At 39.2% G+C, this 25484-nt stretch overlaps 3 protein-coding genes and 1 long non-coding RNA gene across 10 annotated transcripts; 1 reads left to right on the top strand and 3 right to left on the bottom strand.

The window, feature by feature from the left end:
• Positions 1-107: 107 nt before the first annotated feature.
• On the bottom strand, positions 108-12596 carry srrm1 (serine/arginine repetitive matrix 1). Of its 6 annotated transcripts, none has more exons than XM_008399593.1 (17): positions 12489-12596; positions 11804-11893; positions 10077-10199; positions 7356-7526; positions 7040-7134; positions 6689-6901; positions 6406-6597; positions 6200-6319; positions 5875-6083; positions 5670-5750; positions 4007-4093; positions 3669-3804; positions 3459-3545; positions 2904-3377; positions 2589-2802; positions 1041-1220; positions 108-942 (listed from the first exon to the last, which is right to left on the bottom strand). In XM_008399593.1, exons 1-17 carry the CDS (start codon positions 12507-12509, stop codon positions 832-834), a joined length of 2604 nt encoding a protein of 867 aa, XP_008397815.1. In that variant the 5' UTR covers positions 12510-12596; the 3' UTR covers positions 108-831. The 6 variants fall into 6 exon arrangements, with proteins under 6 accessions (XP_008397815.1, XP_008397816.1, XP_017157995.1 ...); XM_008399594.1 differs by having other exon boundaries at positions 5875-6050; XM_017302506.1 differs by having other exon boundaries at positions 5875-6047.
• A 670-nt stretch (positions 12597-13266) lies between these two features.
• Positions 13267-17413, bottom strand: tdh2 (L-threonine dehydrogenase 2). The gene is made up of 9 exons (XM_008399592.2): positions 17323-17413; positions 17022-17228; positions 16392-16434; positions 16246-16316; positions 16004-16153; positions 15753-15925; positions 14796-14886; positions 14431-14700; positions 13267-13932 (listed from the first exon to the last, which is right to left on the bottom strand). The coding sequence occupies exons 2-9, from the start codon at positions 17212-17214 to the stop codon at positions 13787-13789; spliced, it is 1137 nt and encodes a 378-aa protein (XP_008397814.1). The 5' UTR covers positions 17215-17228; positions 17323-17413; the 3' UTR covers positions 13267-13786.
• A 195-nt stretch (positions 17414-17608) lies between these two features.
• On the top strand, positions 17609-20789 carry LOC103458634 (uncharacterized). The gene is made up of 2 exons (XR_532597.1): positions 17609-17698; positions 20588-20789. It is a non-coding gene; the product is annotated as an uncharacterized LOC103458634 (long non-coding RNA).
• On the bottom strand, positions 18608-25032 carry LOC103458635 (myotubularin-related protein 9). Of its 2 annotated transcripts, XM_008399590.2 has the most exons (11): positions 24471-25032; positions 24106-24162; positions 23643-23751; positions 23407-23532; positions 22398-22571; positions 21394-21611; positions 21149-21310; positions 20594-20735; positions 19363-19583; positions 19116-19267; positions 18608-19026 (listed from the first exon to the last, which is right to left on the bottom strand). In XM_008399590.2, exons 1-11 carry the CDS (start codon positions 24653-24655, stop codon positions 18926-18928), a joined length of 1647 nt encoding a protein of 548 aa, XP_008397812.1. In that variant the 5' UTR covers positions 24656-25032; the 3' UTR covers positions 18608-18925. The 2 variants fall into 2 exon arrangements, with proteins under 2 accessions (XP_008397812.1, XP_008397813.1); XM_008399591.2 differs by lacking the exon at positions 24106-24162 and having other exon boundaries at positions 24471-25031.
• Between the last annotated feature and the right edge of the window lie 452 nt (positions 25033-25484).

The following is a 25484-nucleotide window of genomic DNA, read 5'->3' as shown; positions in this document are numbered from 1 at the left end:
CTTTTCAAAACTTTTGGAGCTGTGCTTTGCTTTACACTTTGACAATCATACTTCTTTAGTAGATAAACATGAGTGACAAAATTCTGTTTTAAACAGAAAGGTTTACGCTGTGTCTTAAAAAAAGGTTTAATTCTGAAAGGATGACAGGATGACGAGAGAAAAGGTTACTAAATACAAATCATACACTATAGCAGTCCCACAGAAATTAGCACAGGTCGGGGGCATCAACATAAATTGCATATCAATCAGTTTAGAAAAAAAAAATAAAGCATGTTTCACATCAAATTGCTTTCAATTTCAAATAAGACAATTTCAAAGTCAGAATAAAGCAGGTTAAATGATCCAACACCTCAGTTAAGTTAGAATATGAAACAGGATATTTTGTTAAAGCCTCTTCAGCTGCACATGAAGTTGATGCAGCTTCCACTGGGAAAAGACATTAGTAACAGTTTCTTATTGTATGGTGTTATTTCCCTACGCTCTTCATATGGTCAGTGGTCCATGCACATCAGAGGTAATCACTGAACATGCAATCGCTTCTTAAATGATCTACTGTACATCGACATATCATTAACCTGCCCAACTCAAACCTATGAAATTAAAAATTTCTCCTGTTTAACAATCTCAAAGTATTGACAACACAAGTTTTACAGTTTAGATAAACTATCTAATGGATCAATTTTTTTTTTTTTAAAGAAACTCACTTTCCAGAATGTACCAAACCTGTAAAAAGAAACAAGATTCAAGAATCAACAATTTGTACATTCTAAAGCTGAACCTAGGATGATGACAAACATCAAAAGTGAAAGGAAAACTCAAAAGCTTCATATTTCAGGACATCTCTGAAGGAGACATCTGGGCCTTCCTCATAGAGCGCAGTGCCTTTTCTCGGAGGTGCTTTTCCAGATCGTCTAAGGCGTCATCGACTTCACTCTCCGATTCCTGCACAAAGATTAATACATCTTTTTTTAAATTTAGCAATCAAATAATTTTGATATCATGCCCTCATCAGTGCAAAAAACTACAAAAGAATCCTTTACCTTCCTCGAATCGCCGTCGCCGTCTTCCTCTGCAGGTCGACTCTCTTGGACGTCGCCGGTCGCAGCAGCACTGCTTTTCTCCTTCTTATGCTTCTTGTGCTTTTTGTGCTTCTTATCTTTCTTGTGTTTCTTTTCCTTCTTCTTCTTCTTTTTCTTTCCACCCCCATCAACATCTGAATTCTGAAAAAACAAATCGATGTTTACATTATGATTAATGTAAACGTAACCTCGCATACGTCATAGAATTGAACTTTGTCAAAGTCATGAGCTCCTTTTTCTGTCATAAATTTAAGGACAGGTGCATCTGAGAAAATTACAAAGTATAATCAAAATGTGAAATTATTTTAGTATTTAAAAACTGAATTCTTACACAAAAAATTAGATATGAAAGACCAAAAAAATAAAATAAATCTGATGTAGAAGTGCTGACCAACTGGAAAGTCCTTGTATTGCACAGTATATACACTCAGTGCTTGGTTGGGGTTTCTTTCGCATGGAAAAAGACCCCATAGAGGAAAAACAGCCTCTGGCTCTGCTGACTTGTTGAGGTTCACGTTGCTTTGATGATACACTTGCCAAAATAAATTATATTTTGATACAAATGCTACTAAAATTGTAAATTCTTTGTAGACACAAATTTTTCAACAAAATTGATACAAACTTGGCTAAACAGACAACTAAACCCTGCCGCCATTTGCAGAGGCTCATCCAAACAATCAGTTTAAATGTGAAGTTTAAAAATCCACTAACATGTCGAGTTTATCTGGAGATTACTGATTTGAAGTATTTTGTCTGAGGTCTACATTGTAAAAGGGAAAAAAATATATTTCCTAGATAAAATAATTACAGTGTATTAGTAGCACAGTAAGCATATTGTTACACATCTTAAGTAACAGTTTACAATCCTTTGCTCTTTATTAGAAAGAATCCTTCAGAAAAGGTTACTTCGGTACCTAAAATGGAGGAGTATCAAATTTTGTGACAACCGTATTCAATACTGGCCTTCAGTTCATCCGCATCACTAACTCTGGTGTCTAATCTTCTTTTTAAGACTTGGTAAACTCTCTATGGTGTTTAATTCAGAACAGAAGGCTGAAAAATTAAGCTAGATGACATCACAGTCATTAAAGCAGGAATCAGGACTCCAGTTCCTGCTGGAGAATGAAATCAGAATCCTCACAAAACTAAGCAGAGAGGCATGAAGCCCTTTTAATATTTTGGTTGGTGCCATTGTGGTTTTGATCAAAGAATTCAGACAAATACCAGCAGATGATATGGCTCCTTAAATCAGAACAAACTGTGGAGGATTAACATTTCTCATCAAGCAGCTCAAATTCGGAGCCTCTCAATTTAATTTTAAGAAATTGATCTTCATACTTCTAAAAACTTTTCATTAGCTGTTAATCAAAATGACTAGAAATACACATGCCGCATTTATGATGCTGCATAAAATGCACCTACTTGTGTTTCCTTTATTACCTAAATAACTAAAATAAATTAGCTTTGATGATATTCTAGTTTATTGAGAAGCAATTGTACTGGACAAACCTTGCTGGGAGACTGACTGCCAGAACCACTGGTAGCCTTTTTGGCCAGGGGAGGAGGAGGTGGAGACCCGCTGGCGGAGCGGGAAGGTGACGGAGAAGCTGAGGCCGGGGCCAAAGCCAGGGCTGGGGCCGGACGTTTCTGAGCTGCCGGTTGAGGGGAAAGCGATCGGGATCTGGACGAAGCTCTTCTTATAGGCTTTGGACTGGGAGAGATTCTATAAAAAAAAATTTTAAAAAAGAACAGAAAGAAATTTAGAGGCTAAATATTCAAAGCAACATTAAATCTGCATCTGATGGAAACATGTCCTAAAGTCACCTTTTGTTACGCAGCTCTGGGGTGCGAGACACCCTACGGATGAGCTTACTGCTGTGTGGAGGGGACTGCTGTCTTCGCTGGGCAGAGGGGGACGTGCTGGACGAATCGAAGCGTCTCTGGGGACTAGTGGACCGCCGAACAGGGCGACCTCGGTTAGCGGGGGAGGGGGAGAGGCGTCTAGCAGACATGACAGGGGATCGAGTGTCCCTGTTCGGCCTGGCAGACAGCGGGCTCCTTCTATGTCTCGGGGGAGACGAGGAGGAAGGAGGCGAGCGTCTCCGCTGAGCGGGAGAGCTTCTACGTTTAGGTGATCTGGAGGAGCGTCGCTTAGGGCCTGGAGAAAAGCGCTTCGTGGGAGAACTGGACAGCTTCCTCTTCTGTGGAGGCAAAGGTGAGGGGCTGTAGCGGCGCTGGATAGGGGGAGAATATCGTCTGGGGGACAGAGAGCGACGGCGGGGAGGAGGGGAAGGAGACCTGGGAAGAAACGCATTTATAAAACAAACCAGTTTTTCAAATATTAAATGCTCATGTTCTTCATCAGTAGCAAGATTATACCTGCGTCTGGGAGGGGAGGGAGATCTACGACGTCGAGGGGGAGAAGGAGAGCGACGTCTGCGTCCAGGAGATGGAGAACGTCTCCTCCTGAAGGTACAAGCGTCAAACAATTTTTCTTTTTCTTACTTCACATTAGGAAAAATATGAAAATTATATGCGGAACAAATCACTATCAAATAATCTAGCTGTTTAAAAATCAAGTTGTCCGACCTTGGGGAGGGATCTCTATGTCGCCTACGAGGTGAAGGCGTACGGCTGCGTTTCCTCCTTACTTCACCGTTTCTGGCGCCTGGCCCTGCTGCTGACCTCTTAGGTCCTTCATCTTCTGAGGAGGAAGATCCTGAATCTGAAAGAAAAAACAAAAATCTAACTTTTTTTTTTCTTATGGCTTTACGCTTTGCTGAAAAGACAAAAACAACAACACCAAGGTTGGGACAAGGACACAGCTTCTAAAGTCCATGAGACGATGGAGGCAAGATGACAGAAGGAGACTCGGTTAGAAAGAAGGGTGAAAAAAATTACGTGGAAAAACAAAAACGCTTCTTAACCTGAAGAGGACTGTTGATTCTGCCTGCGATACTGACGTCGCTGCTGCACCGAATCTGCTGTTGCCCCTTTTTCATTTTTATCCTCCTCTGAAATGTAAAGCATTGAGCGTCTGATCAGTGTGAGCAAGGCCATGGACAGAGTGCCAAGGAAGAGTTACAGAAAGTACTTAACAGCGTTCACAGTTGGCTTCGTCAGAATATGGTGCAATATAACAATATGGGAGGTGCTGGACTCCTTTATGGAGTTATACTGTATGACTGGTTCTATTTTTGTTCAATAAACCGACTTTGTAACTTTGTAAATTCACTGCTTTGCAAAAGTGTTCATACTCCTTGACCTTTTCCCCATTTTGACACACTACAACCAGAAACTGAGGGATTTTATGACACATAAGTTAGTTAAGAATTGTTTTCACCAGTCATTAATCTCTGCAGGTCCTCCAGAATTACCAAGGACCTTTTTGGATAATTTATTGCCACTGACAATTTTTAATTTCTCGTTTCTCCATGAGAGCATTCAATGAAAAACAAAAGATCCATACCACACACCCCTTCTCTCACCGTCTTAAAGCTGGGCAATAATCCATTCCATTTAAATAGTGCTTTATGAGATGCTCAGAGCTTGGAATATTATTTTATAATCTAACTTAATTTTAAATTTCTACATCTAAAAAGAGATCAAATATCACACTTGTGTAGTCTATTTAGATGTAAATAAGAATACCTGAGTAAAGATGAGGGATGAATATTAATACACACTAAACTTTTTGTATCTATATTTATAAAAACTGAAGATTATGAATCATTATTTTTTTTCTTTACAATACTGCCCTGCTCTGCCTTTGTTTATCCCAACCAAAACAACAACAAAAAAACCCAGAAGATTGTGGTTGCAAAATAGGAAAAAGGTCAAGATGTATTAAAACTTCAACATTTCTGTACACTCACAACAAAACTTGGATCAAGTTAGCAAATTAAAACTTTACAAAAATATTCTTAAGTAAAGCTTTACTAAACCTTCTGCTATATATTTTATATTTTTTGGACCTAAAGTTCTCCAACACCTGGACAGTTTCTTTGGTTTGACAATTGTCATTTATGTTCTCTACTGATGACGATTTGCAACTTTATACAGCATTTTCACAACTCACTTTTTCAAACTGTATTATTGTACTTTATCATGATTTCTTATTGAGGTAAACAGCAGTAGTGGTGTACATTAAATAAAGGTAACATAGCATGTTTGCCATTTTTAGACAAATAGTATTTTTTCCCCACAAACCGATTCCAGTGTTAAATTATTCCTAGTGATATCTCAGTACCACTATTTGTGTTAGAAGCTAGAGGTGTAGTCATAGAAACGAAGAACCAATCCAAAATGTTTTTAGCACCATCTTTTGGAACCAATATTAAATTTAGCATTCACTCTAATTTAAGATGAAAATCACTGGGCTTCAATAGAAATAAAAAAATATTCATAAATTACACAATATGTTTGCAAGAACACTTGTTTAGTAGAACTGTCAGAAGATCAGCAATTTACTAAACAGACATGTAAAAAATATATATACTCAATGGCTTTCCACACCAGTCCTTTCTTAAAAACCCATTTAAAGTCCAGGGCTGGTCATTATTATTTTTCTTAAAGAATACAAACTCTTACCTGACTCAGACCCCTCAGAGGTTCTGGCCTTTACAAAATCAGATGGAGAATCTCCCCTTCCGCCAGGTTTCCGCTTTACTCCTAAAGTGACAGATTCAAAACTCAACATGCATTCATTGTGACTGAAACCTGAAGATGTGTAGGTGAAATATTCTGACTGTAGTAAAGAAAGTTTGCTCAGCAGAACAAGAGGTGAAGGTCTTACCTGATGATCTTGGCGGGGAAGCGGAGCCCCGGCCTCTCCTAGCTCGGGGAGACGGCGAGCGTTTGTCCTTCCCGACTGGGCTTACAGAAGCATCAGGACGATGGAGCTGTTTCCGGGGTGGCGTGGTAGATATTCTCTTCACAGGTTTCTTAGGTGAACGTGACCCTGAGGAGCTGCTACCAGAAGATGAAGCAGAACGGGAACGCCTCCTAAAATTAACATATTTCCAGTAATTTAGGGAAACCTAATCAAATGAAATGAAATCTAATTAAGTTAATCTTCGGGGACTTTAAATATCTGATGTGTCTGTGAAGTTACGACTGACCTGCGAACAGGAGACCGCCGGTGTCTGTGCCTGGAGCCGGTGGGGCCACGTCTAGGGGGACTCCTCCGACGGGGAGACATTCTCCTTCTGGGACTTTGTCTTCTACGAGGGGAGTAGGATCTGATATAGTAGAGGGAACACAATTTTATTACACGTTTTCGACATTTGTTTCTGTAATATTTTTGCAAAAAAAGAGAAAGCATCACCTAGACCGGGAGCGTCGCCTGCGAGAACGAGAGTGAGAGCGTGAGCGAGAACGGTGGTGGGGTCTTTCCCTCCTCGTTTCCTTTTCTCTTTCACGAGACCTCGGTCTTTCCTCTTTTTTGAGGGATTTCTCTGGGGTCGGTTCTTTGACTTCGGTCACAGAGTCTGCTTTAACTGACTCTACAACTGTGTCACTATAAAAAAAAAAAAGAAATGAATCAATACATTTTAAGTATGCAAGAAGAACAAAGCAAAATCTAGTTGACACAGAACAGGGAGTTTTACATTAATCCAGTAGACGAAGCTTCTTGGATAACGGTTTCTGGCAGGCCTGTTCCTGACGTGTCTGGCTCCTCAGGCTGCTGCTGAGACATTTTAGTGTTGGACTGCATCAGAGGTGGAGGGGGGGAGTCTCCAACAACTGGGCTGGGTTTGCGCACTGGAGATCGCGATGGACTACGCTTCCTTTCACGCTTCCCTGGTGACCTCATCTTCCACCTTATCAGACACGCAGTAATGTTAGATTCAATACAGAGACAAATCCCCATGTTTAAATTCAGTTAACTTTCATTACAACAACAAAAAACTGTGCAAATTCACACACAAAGCAAAAGAAGCAAAAGAGAAAACACATACCTTCTTGGGCTCTTTGATCGAGTCCGTTCTCTTGTGTCCTTGTCCTTCTTATCCTGGTCAACCTTTTTCAAGGAAGCAAGCTTCTCCTGTTCAATCTGCCAGATATGAATCACATGTAAAACAATGTACAAGATTTTTAATAATATTGTCAGCGTAAAATACTGAGGTAAACTGGATCACCTCTGTCCAGATTTCTACAGGAATGTTTTAATCACATAAACGCAACATAAAAAAACTAGCTTTAATGTGACGTGTTAAGATATTCAAATTTGAGATTCCCCACAACACCGAGCTGTTCTGTTGTGAAGATTATCACCTGTCTCTGTCGGATTTCTTCTTTCTTCTGCTCCAGAAAAGCAGAGGGGATGCCAGCGATGTTCTCCTGCGCGCTCAGCAGCAGGGGCCAAAGGTCCCTCATGAATTCCCGGGCATTCTTCCCATTCAGGAACCCCGTCAGGTTGATCTGCATCATCTTGCTATCGGGGTGCTGCAACACAAACATGAAGGGGAGAAAGAAACAAATATGGCCATTTAAATAATTGAAAAGAAAACATCTAGAGGGAGGCAGGGCCCCAGAAATGGGGTGACCTACCTTCTAACCCTGTCTAAGCTAATCCTGAGTTATAATTAGCCTTATCAAAATCATGTACAGCTCTGAAAGCAAAACTTAACATCTCAGGGTTTCACTATTAGAATTGTACACAAAAAAACTAAGATTAATTCAGATACTGTATTGTACTCAATCTCTTGGAACTGACAATGTGAGTTAGCTGAGGGGAGACATATCTAGTAATAAAAATGCATGCAAAAATTTTTTTTTTTTTAAATCCCAGTTACATCCCAGTAAAACCTATCGCAATCTTTTGAGAGATTATTTGCATTCCTCAGAGCTACCCCGCTACTTTTCATCCCTGTGCCACTAACCATCCCCAGTTCTTCCAGTCTCCCCACAGTCTATAGTTCTGAGGTTAAACAAGTAAGCACAATACAGAGTGCATCAAAACCCAACACAGCAAGTACAGTTCCGGTGTCTTCAGTGAGTCCCGTGGGATCAGTGGGCACGGAGCTCCATTGGCTGGCTTCCGCCTCCCTACTGCTTGAGACTCAACCACCTTGAGCATAATGTTATATCATTTATCTAAATTGCAAGAGACGAACAAGCAATAATGAGTACACAGTTACACAAAAAAAATATATTTTTATTCAAACTAGATAAAATTGAGACATATCATAATCTCAACTCTATTACAGTACAATTTCTTTTCACAATGCAAAAGTAATTATCTTACAGTTAGCTTTTAGCACAAACCCTGCGAATAAAAAAAAACTAGGGCAAGCTAAAATTTAAAGTAGAACATTAGCTGAAAGCTATATTGCTGTCAAAACAAACATCATGTGAAATAAATACCTAAGAATTTGAACGCAGTAGAAAAATCAAGGTCCTAACCATGGCCAGTATCCAGAGATGCTTGCAAAGGGTATCCCATGGTGTAATAAAAAATATTATTTAGGATTTTTTATGTAATGACTTGAGTTTCTGCTTCACACTGGCCTTCTATTACTAAAAACAAATGTGTGTGCAATGATAACCAGCCAATAGTAGACATCACAAGAGATTTGTGTGTTATACGAAAAAAAAAAACCTTGTCTATTTTATTTCCTTGTTTTGGATAAAAAACGTACGAGGGGAATAAAAGATAGCTTATTCTGACAGGAGTGCAAATCAGGTTATTTCAGATTAAACTTCTTACACTAAAGTTTGTTATGGAACAGATAAACAGTTTTTAACAAATGTGTGTGCATTGGTAAGATGATTTGTAGCTGAAAAGTATTGTTTCTAGTAGTTCAAATTGTTTGGTTTTTTTTGCTGACCTCCAGTGGTTGAAGTTATCAACTCTCAAATGTACAACACTCTCCTTGTATCTATAAACAAGGAGAGTTTTGGGATTTAAAGATGTGCAATAAAAAGTTCATTGAAAAAAGAGAATTTGATCAATAAAAAAAAAAAATCAAGAACTTAAAAAAGGAAAGCAAATAAGCTTGAATCGGTAGTAAAGGTTTTAGTAAAAAATTTGAGCTAGAAAAAAAATTTAAGGCACCAGTTTGTCAATGGTTACTATGGCCTTTACACACCATTACAAACAGTTTCACTTTTTCTCCAATTAATGACTAAGGTGAGAAGATCTGTTTTTTTTCCTCCCTTAACACTGATGTATAGTTTTTAACAACTTATGGCTGTGATTCCTATTGGCCCTAGCAACAGTGATTCACACTTTATTTAGCAACTTTTAAAAGCCTATGTTCTTTTTCACAATTAGAAACAAAGCTACGGCAGGGTGTAGGTAAAAGTGTAACTTCAGACCCCACCCTAAAAAGCTAAAGGTGAAACTTGCAATCAGGGGGGTCAGTGAGACAATACTTTTCAGTTTCGGATTCGATAAGTAAGGAAATAAATATTACTTATACCAAGAAACAAGCTACAATTTTATTTTATATTTTTTTTTTACCTTTTTCTGTTTTATCTTTTATCATCTGTAGCATTGTTAAATATAGCCTTAGCAGCCTAATTGTAAACTATATGTATAAATACGGACAGTATGATTATGGTACTGTTCAGTTTTGTCTTTCACTGGCATGATATGGATGATCCCTATATACAACTCACCTCAAAACACACACTGCATCATGAAGGGAGAGTTGGGCTCAGAGACTTTGGGCTCAGGAGAGAGCTAATTAGATGTTGGTGCTATACTTCTGATGCAAGGTATAACATCCATATTGGTTCAGGCCTTTTAAATCATAAATCACATCATCATTAGAAGACTGCTGAATAAAGGCATGTTGTCACAAAACAGCAAAACATGGAAATTTAACACAAGTTAGATTTAAACCAATTTTTACTTTACCCATTCAATTTCAGTGTCACTAGGATCTGCAAATATTTGTTCATGTCCCTTCTTACTGGCTTAACAATACCCTCAAATTAACAACAGTTCTTTTAATAAAAAACAACAAAACATTAAGACAATGACTTTACCTTCTCTTCAAGTTGGTTGAATATGAACTCTATGACCACATCATCCTCAAATCCCAGAATCTCAGTCACACGTTGAGTGATCCATGGTTTGATGACTTCTAGGTTCACTTTGGTCATGTCCACCTACGGAAAGAACAAGCAACAGTTGTGGAAATGTAAACATACAGCAAATATGTTAATAAAATATATAAATACTATATGAGCTAAATGAGTTATTTCACAAAATAACTCATTTGAACCAATGTTCAAGTGAATGTAAGCATAACAGATAAATTCAGCTGATCTCCAAATGGCATGCACACATCTCTACATGTTATAAAATCCAACTTGGAGGAATCTCATTGATGATTAGGGATTTTTTCCAAAAACTGCACATGCTGCCTTCAGGTACAGCTGGGACACTAGGATGTCCCAGCTTAAATATTAACTTCAAAGTAGGGCTGGGAGATATGGCTGAAAAACCTAATATGCAAGTGTTTCACATCAGTCAACATCAATAATTGTTGATTTCTGTTTTAAATATCTGAAATACTTCCAAATTGGTGGTGGGACCATTCCTGTTTTATTCAGTTTTCAATCCATACCGTGTTTTATTTTATTATAAGCAGTTATGAGGCAAAGTGGTGAAACCTGAAACTGCAAGTTACTCAACAGGTTGTTGCTACGTAACCAAAGAGTGAGTTAGCTGATGCCACCAACCTTGCTAATGGGTTGTATTGGTGGCATCTGTATAGTTCTGGATTGGAGTTCAGTGAATATTCTATCAGATCTATATTGATCACATGTCTATCGCAAATTAGATTGTAATTGAATTATTGTCCAACCCTACTCTAAATATGTTAAAAAGCCATTTAAACATATTTAATTATCAAATATGGGCAGTTACTTTTAAAAATGTCTTAAATTTAACAATAATTGTTTTCAATTGGTTAATTTCCAGTCAGTTCTAAGCTTTTCCATTCTGAAGGTTTAGAACAGAAAATCTAAGCTTAAAACCTGAAAAAGATTATTTGCTTAGTGCAGAACAAAGTGAAAAAATATATATGTAAATATTTTTAATTTACTTGTACCGAAAACGTAACAAGACGAGATTTTTGCCCACTTCTACAGTCCTACAACGGTCTCCTATAAGGAAATTTGGCTATGCAACTTTTAAGACTTGGCAGCAGCAGGCCACTCAAAGAGTTATTTTGGGCTGATTAGAGGTCAAAATTGCTCATATTTTTTTAAACATCAACTTGTTTATATGGGCCACAAGTGCCGCAATAAAAAAAAAAACTGTACCAAAAAAAGATAACATGCAATTTATTCACCATAAAATATAATTTTTTTTTTTTATCTCAGTCTTTAAATTACATAAAAATTAAGTAAAGAGGTGAAAAATGGTTTATCTGCACAATTTGGAAGTAGGAACAAACAAAATGGGAAGACCGTGTACAAAATTTGGAGTATTATTTCAGCCAAACTGACTCAAAAGCAACACAAGCTTATGATTAAATGCCTTTAGTAAACTACGTTAATGTTCTGAAATTATGCATATACTGATTTATAATGGAACCTTATGCATACTGGACAAGGAAGTCAAGTATGCACGTGTTTCCAGAAGTAACTTCGGTTTAATAATTTTCGTGTAACCAATACTTGAGGAATTTTAATGCAACAAGTTTGTCTTTTAGAATATAAAACATCCATGTTAATAATAAAGCTCGTTGTCAGACATAGCCCACCTTCTTGTCGAGACATTCTGCAAATTTCAGCTGCTTCAGCAATTTTTTCTGCTTGTTGCTGAAACGGTTGTCTTGCTCCGCACTCGTGCCCTAAAATAATAAAATAAAAACAGGCAAACATTTTTCAGTCAATCTGGGTCACGCATGATGATCAGTTGCTAAGTCACCAGCAGGAAGATAATGGTTTCGTAGTAGTCGCCACATTAAAAATAAGATAGGAACATTAGGGGACATTAGTAAGCAAGAAGTCAACAAGCCCGTGTGTAACATTTCTAATTAACATCGGCGCAAACGTGTTCTCGAATAGCTGGTCGAAACATTAGCGACGCACCGGCCAGGCGCCATCTTAAGCCAAGGTCTGGTCTAATTCCTGCAATATTACCTACAAATAGCCTAAAAACATTTTAAACCGGCAAAGTAACATTTAATGATAAAGTACTAGAATAAAAACTTCTTATATAAACACTAATTCATTCCTAAAATGCCTCAGTTCAAAGAAACCCCATAACGAAATCCCAAATTATTTGACATCAGTTGATAGACGAAGCCACGACCGCACTGCTTCTAACAGTATGGCCTCCTACCTAAACACACACGCCATATTCACGACAAATATCAACAATATATGAACATGCAACCAACCAAAACGGCGATAACGCATTAGCTATTTGCTTAAAGCACTTACGCGGAAAAATCCCGCGTCCATTTTTGTTGAAATATGATTGTTTCAGGCGCAGTGGAGAAGGACGTGCGTCGGCCCGGTTAAACTCTTCAGTGGGAAACCGGATGAAACGTGCGTCCCATGAGGAAGGAACCGGTACTGCAGCTGGAGGAGTAGTTCCTGTCAAATGGTTTTGGAGAACGAAAGTTGCGGAAGCAAATCTACATAAATGTACACTGTTTTACTACGGGTATCATTTAACAGTAAGACAACAAGAATCTTATATTAGGAACCTGATCACATAGCACCTTTGTGGGACCTTTTATATATATGTATATATTTATATATATAAACACACTTTTCCGACTCTAAAACGTGGTAGTAGCAGCCTAATAATGTGGGGATATTTTTGTTTATCACGGACGGTGAAGCTTGCCAGAGTTGATGGAAAGATAGGTGGAGCTAAAAACAGAGCATTTCTGTGAGAAAACCTAGATCCCTCTTATGTTATCTTAGAATAACATATATATTATTTGGATTTTGAAGAGTTGACAAATTCAAATGTTAAAAATTTTATTTTTTTTATATAATTTACATTTCAATATAAAGCATAATTCTCATTTTTATAGATAGAGTAAAACAATTTTGGCAGAAAAACATTTTGATTATCCGTCCATGCTATGGTAACTGTTCAGCGTACACCACATTTCCATGCACTATTCTCCAAAGTGATTAAAGGTTGATGATGGTCATTCAAGAACAACTCTGGCGAAAAATCTAATAAATAAATAACGACCTCCTGTCAGATTCTACATCAAGTAGCTTTATTTTTGATATCATAAAAGAGTGTTTTAAAGGCAGCCAGAATGAACAATGTGGTAAGCAGTCCAGAGTTAGGTGAGAGCCATACCAGAATATTCTGGCAAACAACAGTTTTGTAACTCTAAAGGTTGCCTCTGGTCTATTGTAAAAAATATACTGAAATAGAATATTGTGTTGTTGCATGCAGAAAACATAACATTTAGAGATCTTTGTTCCTTAAAAATAACAACGCATGTGTGTGTTTTTTTTCCTGTTATTTATGGCAACTTTCTGATGTGTAAAGTGATGCTTATGACAAGACAAAAAACAAATGTGAAAAAGCTTCAACAGTGTATGATTCCCTGAAGTAGACTGAGCAAGTTTCACTATAAACTAAAAGGTTCTGACTAAAAGAGTTCACTGATGCTCTGTCGCAGTGAAGTAAAAGAAAGTTGTTGATAAATGCAGATTGAAAAAGCCAGTGGTGAAGCGTTTGTCTATCAGCTGCCAAAAAGGAACTGCTAGCTGACAGGAAATCCCTCTCTGGTACTCTTGTCTCTGACGCAGCGCAGCATGTCTTTCACCAGCTCCTCGAGCCCGAAGGCTGGTGCCCAGCCCCAATCCCTCCTGGCGTTGGAGTCGTCAAATCTCACAGGCCAGCTGTCAGCTGCAAAAGTTACACAAAATGATTTCATCAGTAAAAATATGTTAGCAGTAGGAGTTCACTCTTTAACTTCACAGAGCTTGGGAGAAGGTTTAAATAAAATTAAGTGCTATCCAGGACTGAAAAACCTGTTGGTTCAGAAACCGTCACACTAGTTAACACATCACCTGGAATGCAATAAACAATTTAACCTTCTTGCTTTGTTTCTCTTATCTCATAGCAGATCTTGTTTAATGGAGCTGTTGGTGCCATTAACTTTGTGCACCTTCTAGCATTTGGCATTGTGGTTCTTTGTATGCTTCCCCAGGATTAGTACCTGCTAATGCCTGGAAATGGCATTTGTTGTGGCATGTATTGTGATTCACTTAACATAGCTTGTCAAAAATAAATTGAATCAACACATCGATGAGTTACACAAATTACTTTTTGTCTGCAATATAAATACAAAAACTACCTTTCTATGTGACATTATGTTTGTATAGCAGTAAAAAGAAATCATACCAATTGTTTGGCGCACTGAGTCTGGATTGTAGGTGACTTTAAGGTGTGGGAGATGTTTGCGAATTTCTTGGGCCACCTCCTCCGGTGTGAAGCTCATGGCGGCTATGTTGTAAGTGCGCAGAGACAGCTGGCACTCTGGAGTTTGCATAAACTCTACAGTGGCGCGGTGGCAGTCAGAGATATGCATCATGGGAAGACGGGTGTCAGGTCGCAAGTAGCATTCATGGTGACCTGTGCTGAGAGCGTCGTGGAAGATCTGAACTGCGTAGTCTGTAATAACATAAGCTCAAAGGTTTTAGTCAACCACATCTAGCTTATCGCCGTGGAACTGCATTGAATACGACTTCTTGTGAGGTGAGTTATACCTGTTGTTCCTCCACCAGGAGGAGTGTTGACTGATATTACACCAGGATAACGCAGGCAACGAAAGTCCAAGCCATATTTATGATGGAGATACTTGAGAAAAATAATGCGTTAGTGGGTTTTTACCATAAGCGGGTTGTACAAGTATTCAGACATCTTGAACGTTTCCACCTCTTGTTGTAATACAGCCAAAAACTCCAATCTCACTGGAATCTTAAGTGATAGATCAACAAAAAGTAGTGCATAAGAAAATTATATATACATTTGCAATGTAAAAAATTGTAAACCATTCTGTTACCTAAAACATTTTGAGAAGTGCGGCATGCATTTGTATTCTGCCCACTACAAGGTAGTGGTTGTAGAACCACTACCTCTACAAGGTAGTGGTTCTACCTTGTAGAACCACTAGAATCTTTAGAGATTTCTGTCTGCCAGTTTCATCTAGAAACAAAAATGTATGCCTAACACTTTCCATTTATAGATGACGGACTAAACAGAGCTCTATGAGGTATCTGATGCTTTAGATATTGTTAAATAATCTAACCTTGCTCTCAACAACCTCATCCTTTCTGTGTCAGTGGGGTTCGTTGATCTTCATGATACTGTTTGTTCACTAAGCCTTCACAAACAGTTATATTCATACTGATATTAAATGACATACCTTATTTAAGAGGTAACTAAAGGCAATTGGTTGCACACTCAATTATATTTGGGGGTCTTAAAATAAAATGGGCTGAATACAAATGCACAGCACCTGTTTAAAATTTTTATTCGCAAAAGTCTTACACTATTACATCATTTTCTTACCATGTCATGGTGATGCATTACTTTTTGGTGGTGTTTCACAGAAACATCAACGTGACAAAATGTGAAAAAGTTGTATCAGCATAAATGCTTACGCAAGACTCTGTATTTCCTCACTATGAGGTTCAATTTATGCCTGTGTTTTTAAACCTTACCTCCCCCATCAGTTCGCCATGCACTTTAGAGACACCGTAGATGGTTCTAGGACGCTGTACACAAAGGTCAGGGGCGGGGTCACGGGGAGAAGAAGGACCAAATGCCCCAATGGTACTGGGGACGAAGAGGCGAAGGCAGTTCTCCTGGGCCAAATCCAGAATGTTGTGTAGACCTGGACAGGGCAACAGAAACTCAGACAGGGGTAGCTTAAAACCTGGAGAGACGGAAAACCACGGACATCAAAACCGACCTGTGATGTTAATCTTTCGTGCTAACGCTACGTTAGCCTCACCCACAGCGCTAAGCAAAGCGCTGTAGTGAACCAGCCAAGTAATGCGGTTATTTATGATCAGTTCTCTGAGGTGATTGTAGTCCAGCACATCGGCATACACAAATGGCCCTAAAAAATTAATCAGAAAGTGGAAACTAAGAAACAAGTCAAGGATAAAAACGTATCAGAAAAAGGGGAAAACTGAATTATTTTTTCCTTACCACTGGTGTAAACATGAGCCGGGGGCTTCTTGATGTCAGACAAGATCACACTCTCCGGCCCATACTGGTTCCTGGATATTAATACACTCCTTGTGAAATTTCAAACATTCTAATTTTGAGATACAAAATGTTTGTGGAGAACTTACCTAAGCATTTGAGCAAGCCCCACTCCCAATTGCCCCAAACCACCTGCACAGAGATATTTGTATATTTTACTTCTTCAAGAAAAAAAATAACAAACATATAGAGATATTGGTACATCGATGATCAATTGGCTGTAAATGCATTTAGAAGAAACACAAGAACCGATGGCAAAAAAAGGGTTTTGTTTGTCCCAAGGCTTTGTTACAGAACAAAAAGTCACCCAAGCCTATTATTCTCCTCCCTTTCATCTCACAAACACTGTCTGTTTCCACTCTTTTGTGATGAGTCAAAACAGGGTCCTGCTGCAAGCGCAGATTGAAAACAAAGTCCACATGTCTCTCGTGTTCTGCTTTTGACAACAATCACTCAACAACACCAGCCCTTCATCCTTAAACCGCCACAATTCTTCACGTGACTGCTCGAATTTGCTTAGAAAAGATCTGGGGAATTCTTCCTTTTGCTTCGTTCGCTATCTGCTCATCAGCACAAGCTCTCTGGTCTCACTGTAACAACTCATGTCCAACGACAGAAGACAGTGGAATGGTGTACAAAACATATTTAAATTCAGAAATGTTCAATGTCCACCAGATATAAATAATTCTGAGCAAATAAAGGCTGAAAATCGTCTTCACCTGTGATGAGCACACGAGGGTTTTCCTGAGGTGTATCAGCATTGCAGGACTCCTGACTGTTCCATCTAGTCATCTTTCTGGGCAGAGAGCTGAAGTTGCGACTGGGTCGACTCTGCGCCCTGCTGAGGCAGCCTCGGCACAGCAGGCCCAGCAACCCAGTGGTGGGCATACACACCTGAAGGCCAGGCTGCATGTCCAGTAGCAGTCCTTAGGAAAGTTAAAATACCAAACAGGTTAAATTCATTACTGTGATGATCATAGTTAAGTTACTTACACATCAGAAACAGAAGACAAAAATTACCTTTATGGAGATAAACTCAGAAATCCCCGACAGATGACTTTTGATTTCAAAATCAGCTGATGCAACTCGGTAAATCCACAACAGTTCCTCACAACAAAACTAAAAATCGAAAGATTACAAGACTGCATTTGTGTGTTCTAGAATATCGGTTTTAAAATCTCCTAGTAACCACTGGGTAAGCGTGCAGGTGAGGGGAGACATGCTGGGCGATGTGGTTCTGGCCCACCTTTGTGTAATCACAGCAGCCTGTGCCTCCCGACTGCACTGGACTACAGTCTCCAGCCTGCAAAGCTCCGTGTGGACAAACATGCTGACTTGCTGCGCACAGGGATTTGCATTGTGAAGACTGTTTAGCTGAGCTTAACAGGACTGCGAGGTGTGTCTCTCATATATCCTTCTGCTATATAACGTGTGTGGTTATATATCCTTTTTATGAAGGAAGTGTGATAACCTCACTTACGTTTCTCTCCCTATTTTTTATTAGTTGTCTTTAGGGATAAGAAAAGTGCAATAAATTTAGTGTTATTTATTATGCATGTTTCCAACTGGCTCTTCATGTCCACCTAAGTTCATAACATGAATTTAGAAAAGTTTAAAGTTTTATTAAGGCATAGAAGAACTCTAAAATAATACAAATCACCACATTTCTTACGTTCCACTGTTGTTACTTTTAATTCAGCTTTAATTCACTTCTAGGTTATTTTACAGTCTGATATGTAGCATTAATTTCAATGTTACTAAGCATTTAAGTCATATAAGTAAAACATGTCTTTTATATATATAAACATGTTTAGTACCATAATTAAGCTGGCACTAAACATGTTCTGCTAATTGTTGCAGAACACTACTAATGTCTGTTCAAGACCATTATTGTCACTACAATTGCTATAGTCTTACGTGCAACATTACCAGCAATTGATAATATGCACTTTAACATGAAGATGATTAATTAAAATCTAATACCAACATAGGGTCAAAACCTAACAATTAATGTTTACTCCTTTGTTGTTAATTTGTGTTACATATATGTTTAGTCATAAAACCACACAAGTTCACCAGTTGATGCCAGAATATGGAACAGCACACTAGAGTCCAATTAAATTGTTTATATGCAAATTTACCGTCACCCACACATATACATATGGAAATAGCTGTCCACTCTAGGAACCACAAGGCATGAAGGAGATATTTTAATGTAATAACTACCTTGTTAAGCTGGTCATAAGCTGCTATTAAAAGGAAAACACTCAAATCTCAGGTCTTAAAACACTAAAAACCCATTAAGTGAAGGTTTGATTAAGGTTTAATAAATTTATTTGCTCTTACATTGTACTAAGGCAGGTATTAATAATTCCCAGATGCTTTAATCCAATACTGTCTCATAACAATCCATACTAATGATCTGTATTTTAAAAAAATAAATAAATTCTAAGGAAAAAAATATATAAATGACGACAACACTCAATTCTTAGAAAAAAAGGATTCATAAAAAAGGATTTATGAAGGCGGGAAAAAAATACAGTACATTTAAACATGGAAAAAATTCAAATATGGCTTTGTGAAATAATTTTCTCTTTCAAATCCTAATTTCTTTGTAGAGGTGTCACCTCTGTGTCACCCTGTGCCACTCAATGACCATGCTCCTTATTTCCTCCTGAACTGCCTCAAGATGTCGCGCCTGCTGCGTCCACCTCAGGAAAAAGCCTGGGGGTCAAATCAAAGCATCACCGTCATGTAATACGTACCAGAATCTGCAATACTAAAGTGGTGTGATTAATCGGACTGCAGCTCACCTCTCCAGAGCTGCAGGGACTGTGGGTGAACAGAGGGCCAGATTGCCAGCTCGTTGGGTTCATACAGAGGGTTTGAGTAGTAATCCCGCTCAGGCGGCCTCAGCAAGGCCTGGAACAAACAGTGAGTCCTGTCCTTCACTTCTAGGGCACACCTGAAAGTGATTGTTAGTTTCAATGATCAACACTGATGAACTCTGCATTGCAACCTGTACTGAGTGAGAAACCCGTCGGTGCCTATATAACTGACCTTTCCTGGTCATTGTTGCACAGAAACGTGCCGTAGTCTGAAGCGTAGACCTCGTTTGCCAGTCTGAGGAGCAGCGCCTCAGAGAAACCCAGCGCCAGGGGGAACTGACGCCACAGCTGCCAAACGCAGTCCAGCAGCAGCAGGAAGATTGGAGACTCCTGCTGGAGGCGAGCGTGGGAGTAGGCTGAATGGGCACACCGCTGCTGGAATGGATGTCCTGCCTGCAGGATGGGCCACGCACTCAATTGAACAGGAAAACATGATGTCTTGCAAACCCCAGAAATTTTTGTCTCGACGTAAGCTGTGCTATGTACAGTTCACAGGTTTTTGAGAGAAAATGATTGAACAGACAGCATCATGAAGTGCAAAGGAACAAAGCAGACAGCTCGAGTTTGAAGCTGGTGAAATGTTTCAGTTAGGGTTGGGTCATTAAATGGTATTCTAAACATCTCCAGGAGTACTGTTCAATCTATCATCTGCAATTGGAAAAAGCTTCACACAACTTGGCATCGGAAAGCCTTTTTAGACTAGGAAAGGAGATCATTAATCAGAGAAGCCACCAGAGGGCCATAGTAACTCTGGCATATTTACAGCTCAATGGAGAGAATCAGCTGACAGGATAACTGTTAGTTTTATACTTCACAAAACTGGCATAACAGTGGAAGACTGGCAAGAAGACAGTTATTGTTGAGAGAAAGCCATAAGAAGTTATTGGCCATATTAGTGAGTCGGGAAATATGTCAAAGAAGGTGCTCTGATCAGACAGGACTACAATTTAACTTTAAGTACACCATGTAAAATACTGTATGCCAGAAAACAATATTCCAATATACCACGGCAATATATGGGGGTGGCAGCATAATGCAGAGGGGATGCTTTTCTTCACCAGGTACAAGATTGTTTATCATGGTTTGAGAAGAGATAAAAATTTTCAGAGATTCCTCCACCCCCACATGACTTGTAGCTGGAACTGCAGTTAAACCACTTCTGCAAAGTTTTACATTGAGACAATAGGTTGGGGATGAAATGCAACAATAAAAAAAAAAAAAAAAAAACTAAAACCAAGAATAATTTTCTTCCCACTTCACAATTTTGTACTAGTTGGTAAAATCTCAACAATAGTAATGGGATTTTTTTTTTTTTTTTTGGTTCAACGCTTCACTTCACTGGAAAAAAAAAGGAAACAAAGCTCTGAACCCCCTTTCTTCTCTCATACACACTGTAGCCCCACCTGCAGCCACTCCCTGTCCAGGAGAGCCAGGAAACCCTCCAGCGTGCGGCAGCTCGGGTCCATGATGAGTTGGGCCAGAGTGCAGATGAGTAAAGTGCAGTCTGTACCTTCATAGCCGTGGACCAGCGCTGAATGACCATCCCTGGACAAAAACAATACAGTCTATTAAAAAGAGTCATATGCGTTCATTCCTTAATGTTGCATGTGTTGGAAGTTTGGGTACAAGACACATATATCCTTCCTTCATTATAATTTTTTTCCAAAATCTTTGTGTGATTTTGGCTCCTTTTATTTGACTTAGTGCTTTTATTTTTTAATAATATCTGCTAATGGAAATGACAAATTTCATCTTTCTTCAGTACTTTAGCAATAACAAAAATTTTGAAGTTTCATCTTTTTACATTTATTCTGCTTTTTATCGTTGCCCAGTTGCCATGCTTGTTTACTCTACTAAATGCTTATTAAACTGAAGTTTATTAAGTTGTAATTATGCAAATTTATATGGCCACCCGGTGTAATCTCGTCACAGAAATGTACTATGGGTGTTGCTCTTACCTCTCCACACACTCTACCAGCAGGCCAGCTGCGGACAGAGCAGTCTGGACGTGAGAGAGCCATTTTGAATTCTCCAGCTTACTGAGCCAGCGGTCCACGTTGTGGGACTCATCTCCGCAGGCTTCCACCAGTTTAATCAGGCTCTCCTGCAGAGCCTTACCCCTGAACACACAGAGGCAAGGAAGACTGAGAAGCTAGCTCTGGGAGAAATATCTGCAAAGTTACTAACATACTAACACACAAACCTTTCCATCTGTTTGTGAAGCCTCTTCCAGCGGCTGTAGCACGATTTGGACTCAAAGCCGCCGCCTGTCATCCGAGCCTGCTGAACCTGCTGACTTGAACGAGTGTCAATAATGAAACCTTTATCTGAGTCCTCAATCACAACCTGAAGGAGGAGTTCGTCTTCCTTGCAGCGTTTCTTGTTGGCACCCGTCAGCGGCTGGCTGCTGCGCATGATCACCTGAGTGAATACAGAACGCAGGTTAGAAATAAAATGGTGCTTGTACAGTGTTCATACTCCGTGAACTTTTCCACATTTTGACAGGTTACAATCCCAATCTTTACTTTGTTTTATTGGGATTTTGTGTGATAGTTTTCATGCTTTATTTACAGATAAAAATCTGAGAAGTGACACTTGGTTTTGTTTAACCCCCTACGAGTTGGACACTGTCTCTACCAGATCTGCACACATAAAAGCTGAAATTGGAAAACCTTACATCAGGTCTTCCCTATTTCCTCTATAGAACACAATGACTTTCTTCTTGCCAATTTTTCATAAAGAACAGATTTATCTACTCACCTAACAGTTGTCTTTTAGTTTACTTGGCTGGTCATGCCTCGGTATGTTTGCAAATTTGCCATACTATTTCCATTTCTGGATTTTGATTTGAACAGTGATCTGTGAGAGGTTGAAACTTTAGACTAATATTTCACAAACTAAAACCTCTCCACACATTTCTCCCTGTGACCTGTCTGTTGTGTTCCTTGGTTTGCATGATTTTGCTCTCCAACACCTCTCTAAGGCCTCTGCAGAACATTTGGAATTATACTAAGATGAATCCAAATGTACACCGGATTCATGTTGTTATATAACACTATCTGTTTTTCTTTCCGCTCCACAATCGTTAATTACACTGTCTGTCGCATGAAATCTGAATAAAATAAATTGAAGTTTGTCCTTTAAATGGAAGAAAATTGTAAGAAAGTTCAAGAGGGTCGGATAATCTTGAAAGCACGATCCCCTTACCATGCCATTCTTTCGATGATAGTAGCACAGGACAGGGAAGCGTCCACCCTGCCTAAATTTGGCCACTTTCTTCAGCGTTTCATCGTCGATGCTGTTTGGAACAATGACTACTGGAGGATAGGAAGGGCACACAGAGTAGGTTTTGTTCACGCTGCTCAACCTCCATTTCTTATGCTGAAAATAAAGAAAGATGACAGTACATGGTCAGAAAGTGCTGAATAAACCGTAAATCTGCTAGAATGCCTATAGAAGGGCGGCTCAAGACCATCTTCAATTAAATTATGCTACAGGAAGTTTGAACAGAAAAAGACTGTTGCTCAATATAGTAAGTTATTATGTTGCATCTAACAACTCAATGATGAAAAAGCTTGACAAGTTAAGGTAGAGGCTATCTTGGACAAAGTAGCACATTGGAAAACACTGCATTTCATTGGGAGGCCTTATAAAAAAACCTTAACAAAAGTCAGCCAGAATGTGGTTAAACAATATATATGGTCTTTAACGTGGCCAAGATATATAGATAACAGTAAATTTTATTATTTGGAATGTGTTGCAGAAAGGCTTCAAACAATGAACAGAAAAACAAAACAAGAATAAACTGAAAAAGAAATGCCTTGACATGCAAATTCCAGTAAGTTCCTCCCAGTAACCAGGCCACCCTGATACATACATTCCACCTACTTGAAGAATCATGTGCTCATTAAACACTTCCAACAATTAAAAATCATTATTACCCAACCCTTCGTCATGGCGACATGCTATTCCCAAAGAAAGACATGAACTCAAGCTGTGTGTTTGCACATTCTGACGTTAGGGGAAAACAAATGACAGCTAAGCAACAGGGATATCCTGAAAAGTGACCTTTACGTCCACCCTCCCTGGCATTTTCCTGTCATATGCCTCCTGGATTGTTGTTGAAAAAAAAAAAGGTTACTTTTTACAGCTTTTGTGTCATGCTTTATTACTTAACTTTTGTTAGGAAAATATAAAAAGCTTTATAGTTTCTTACAAGTTCCTTAATTTGAGTGTAGTGTTTTTCAGGGGTTGAGAGACCCCACTGCTCCCGCAGGCTGAGGTCATTGGGCCTGTAAAAGAAAGGATACATCTCCGACACATTGTCCAGACAGGACAGGGTCTGCAGGAAAAAAAGAGAGTTGGCTGCTAAATGTTGGAATCCAAGCACGTAACAATTCAGGGCAAAATATACTGATCCTTTGCTTTTGTTAAGGTATTACTGTAAGATACCTCAATCGAGTGTGCAATGTTGAGGCACTGCTCCATGCCTGGAATGTCCAGCTGAAGCACGCGCAGATCTTTGCACTTGATGGTGATTGTCCCGGAGGATCCAGGCGTCCTGTGCATGTAAAAGTAAGTACACACATGTTTTTCATACAGACGCTGTATGGATGGTGGATGCTTTTGCTTCCACGAATGCAAGGATTCCTTGCCCGACTTGCAGCAGAAGAGGAAACAACAATGGTTGTTCTGAAGGTGTGCTTCTCTTAGTCAGTGAACCATAATAGTTTCAAGTGGTTTCAGAAATACTTTCACAAGGCATTGAAATCAAGCTTCAGCAGGAGGCACAGGAGACAGTGAAGCATGTGGCCAGCAGCAAGTTGCATAGAGAGGCTGCAATTTTGTTAGGAAATTTCCTTTTTCAGCAGAGGCAGAATACAGCAGGCACATGGCAACACCAACAATTTCCAACCTGTCACTGTGGGCTGCTTTTGAGAGGAAGCCGGAATAGCCCAAAAGGTTTTCCACACTGGTTGGACAGATTTAAGGAAGCGAATTAGAAATAGTGGGATTAAATGACAGGGTTATGTTTAGTTCATTCATCAGCTTGGCAGTGTAAAAGTCAGTAACTCTGAATGCCACCCCAAGTCGACGGCATGGTGATCAGTTGGTATATTAGAGGAATTTAACAGTCTGATTCAAGTTGCAAGGAATGAAGAATAGATGAAACCAACATGCTTGTTTCAAATCCTTATTCTAATAAGTCATGTAGGTGATGAGAAATGTTGTCTTTAATCGGTAACGTCTCGCTGTTCTGGACGCTTTCCTCAATCTCACCTTTTCTCAATGGCATCGATATTCCTGAGCAGAAGCAGAATCTGCCTGGAGCTTCCCTCCTCCCTGTCCGAGAAGAGCAGGTGGTGACCGGTGATGCACAGGGTCCCTCTGCTCGGTGGGTGCAGCGGCTGACGGAGCACAACATCCTCCACGTTGGCCGTCTTGATGTGGTCAGAAAACTCCATCAGTCTCCTCAGACTTCAGGAAAAACCCTCACAGAAACGAACTTTTCTTCTTTCTACTCCCCCCGCACTTCACTTCAAATCACCTACTCGTTTCTGTTTAAGAAAAAATGAAAGCAAGCTTCCTCTTCTGCACCCAGAGCTAACTGGGCTGTCTTGCAGTTGCGCTGCTGGTTTGACGATAAGGCGTCTAAAAATAGAAGAAACTTCATATTTGCCTGAACATAGCTGAACCAAATGCGGGTTCACTTTTTACTGTAACTTCTTGTTAAGCTGGTTTCTAGTGTGGAAATGGAAAATGAGTTGCTTGAGGCAACAAAAGACGGAAGTGCGCGTTTCCTGAGACAAAAAAGCGACCCAGTATGATGTGACATTTAAGTTAAACTCAGTTCAGTTTCGAACTGAGAGGCAGCGGAGGTGCGAATGCAATACATTAAACGGCCACCATGTGGCACCACAAGGCAACAAAAGTTAGCTGTAGGTCAGGGTTTTGCAATCTGACCCAGAGGCAATTTTGCCCTCAGTCAAATAAAACGTAAGAGCAAATGTTACACGGTCATAACACACTCACAAAAAAAAAGACAATTGTTAATAAATATTGACAGTAGGAAATTTGTGAAGCACTTTTTTTTTCTATTTTTAGTTTCTGAAATAAACTAAAAATAGAGAAAAACATCAATCTTTTCATTCAAAATTAGGATGGATTCATTTTATTACATGGAATGTTGATATTTGTGGAAAACTATTAAATTTACGTCAGTTATTCCATGATACAAAATCTGAAACACTGTTAAAAAAAAGTATTTATTCTATCTATTCAAAAAAAAAAAAA

This window comes from Poecilia reticulata, linkage group LG22 (genome assembly GCF_000633615.1).
Source record: "Poecilia reticulata strain Guanapo linkage group LG22, Guppy_female_1.0+MT, whole genome shotgun sequence".
Classification (NCBI taxonomy): Eukaryota; Metazoa; Chordata; class Actinopteri; order Cyprinodontiformes; family Poeciliidae; genus Poecilia; species Poecilia reticulata.
Note: the sequence above shows the minus strand (reverse complement) of the source record. Positions and strands in the feature narration are given on the sequence as shown.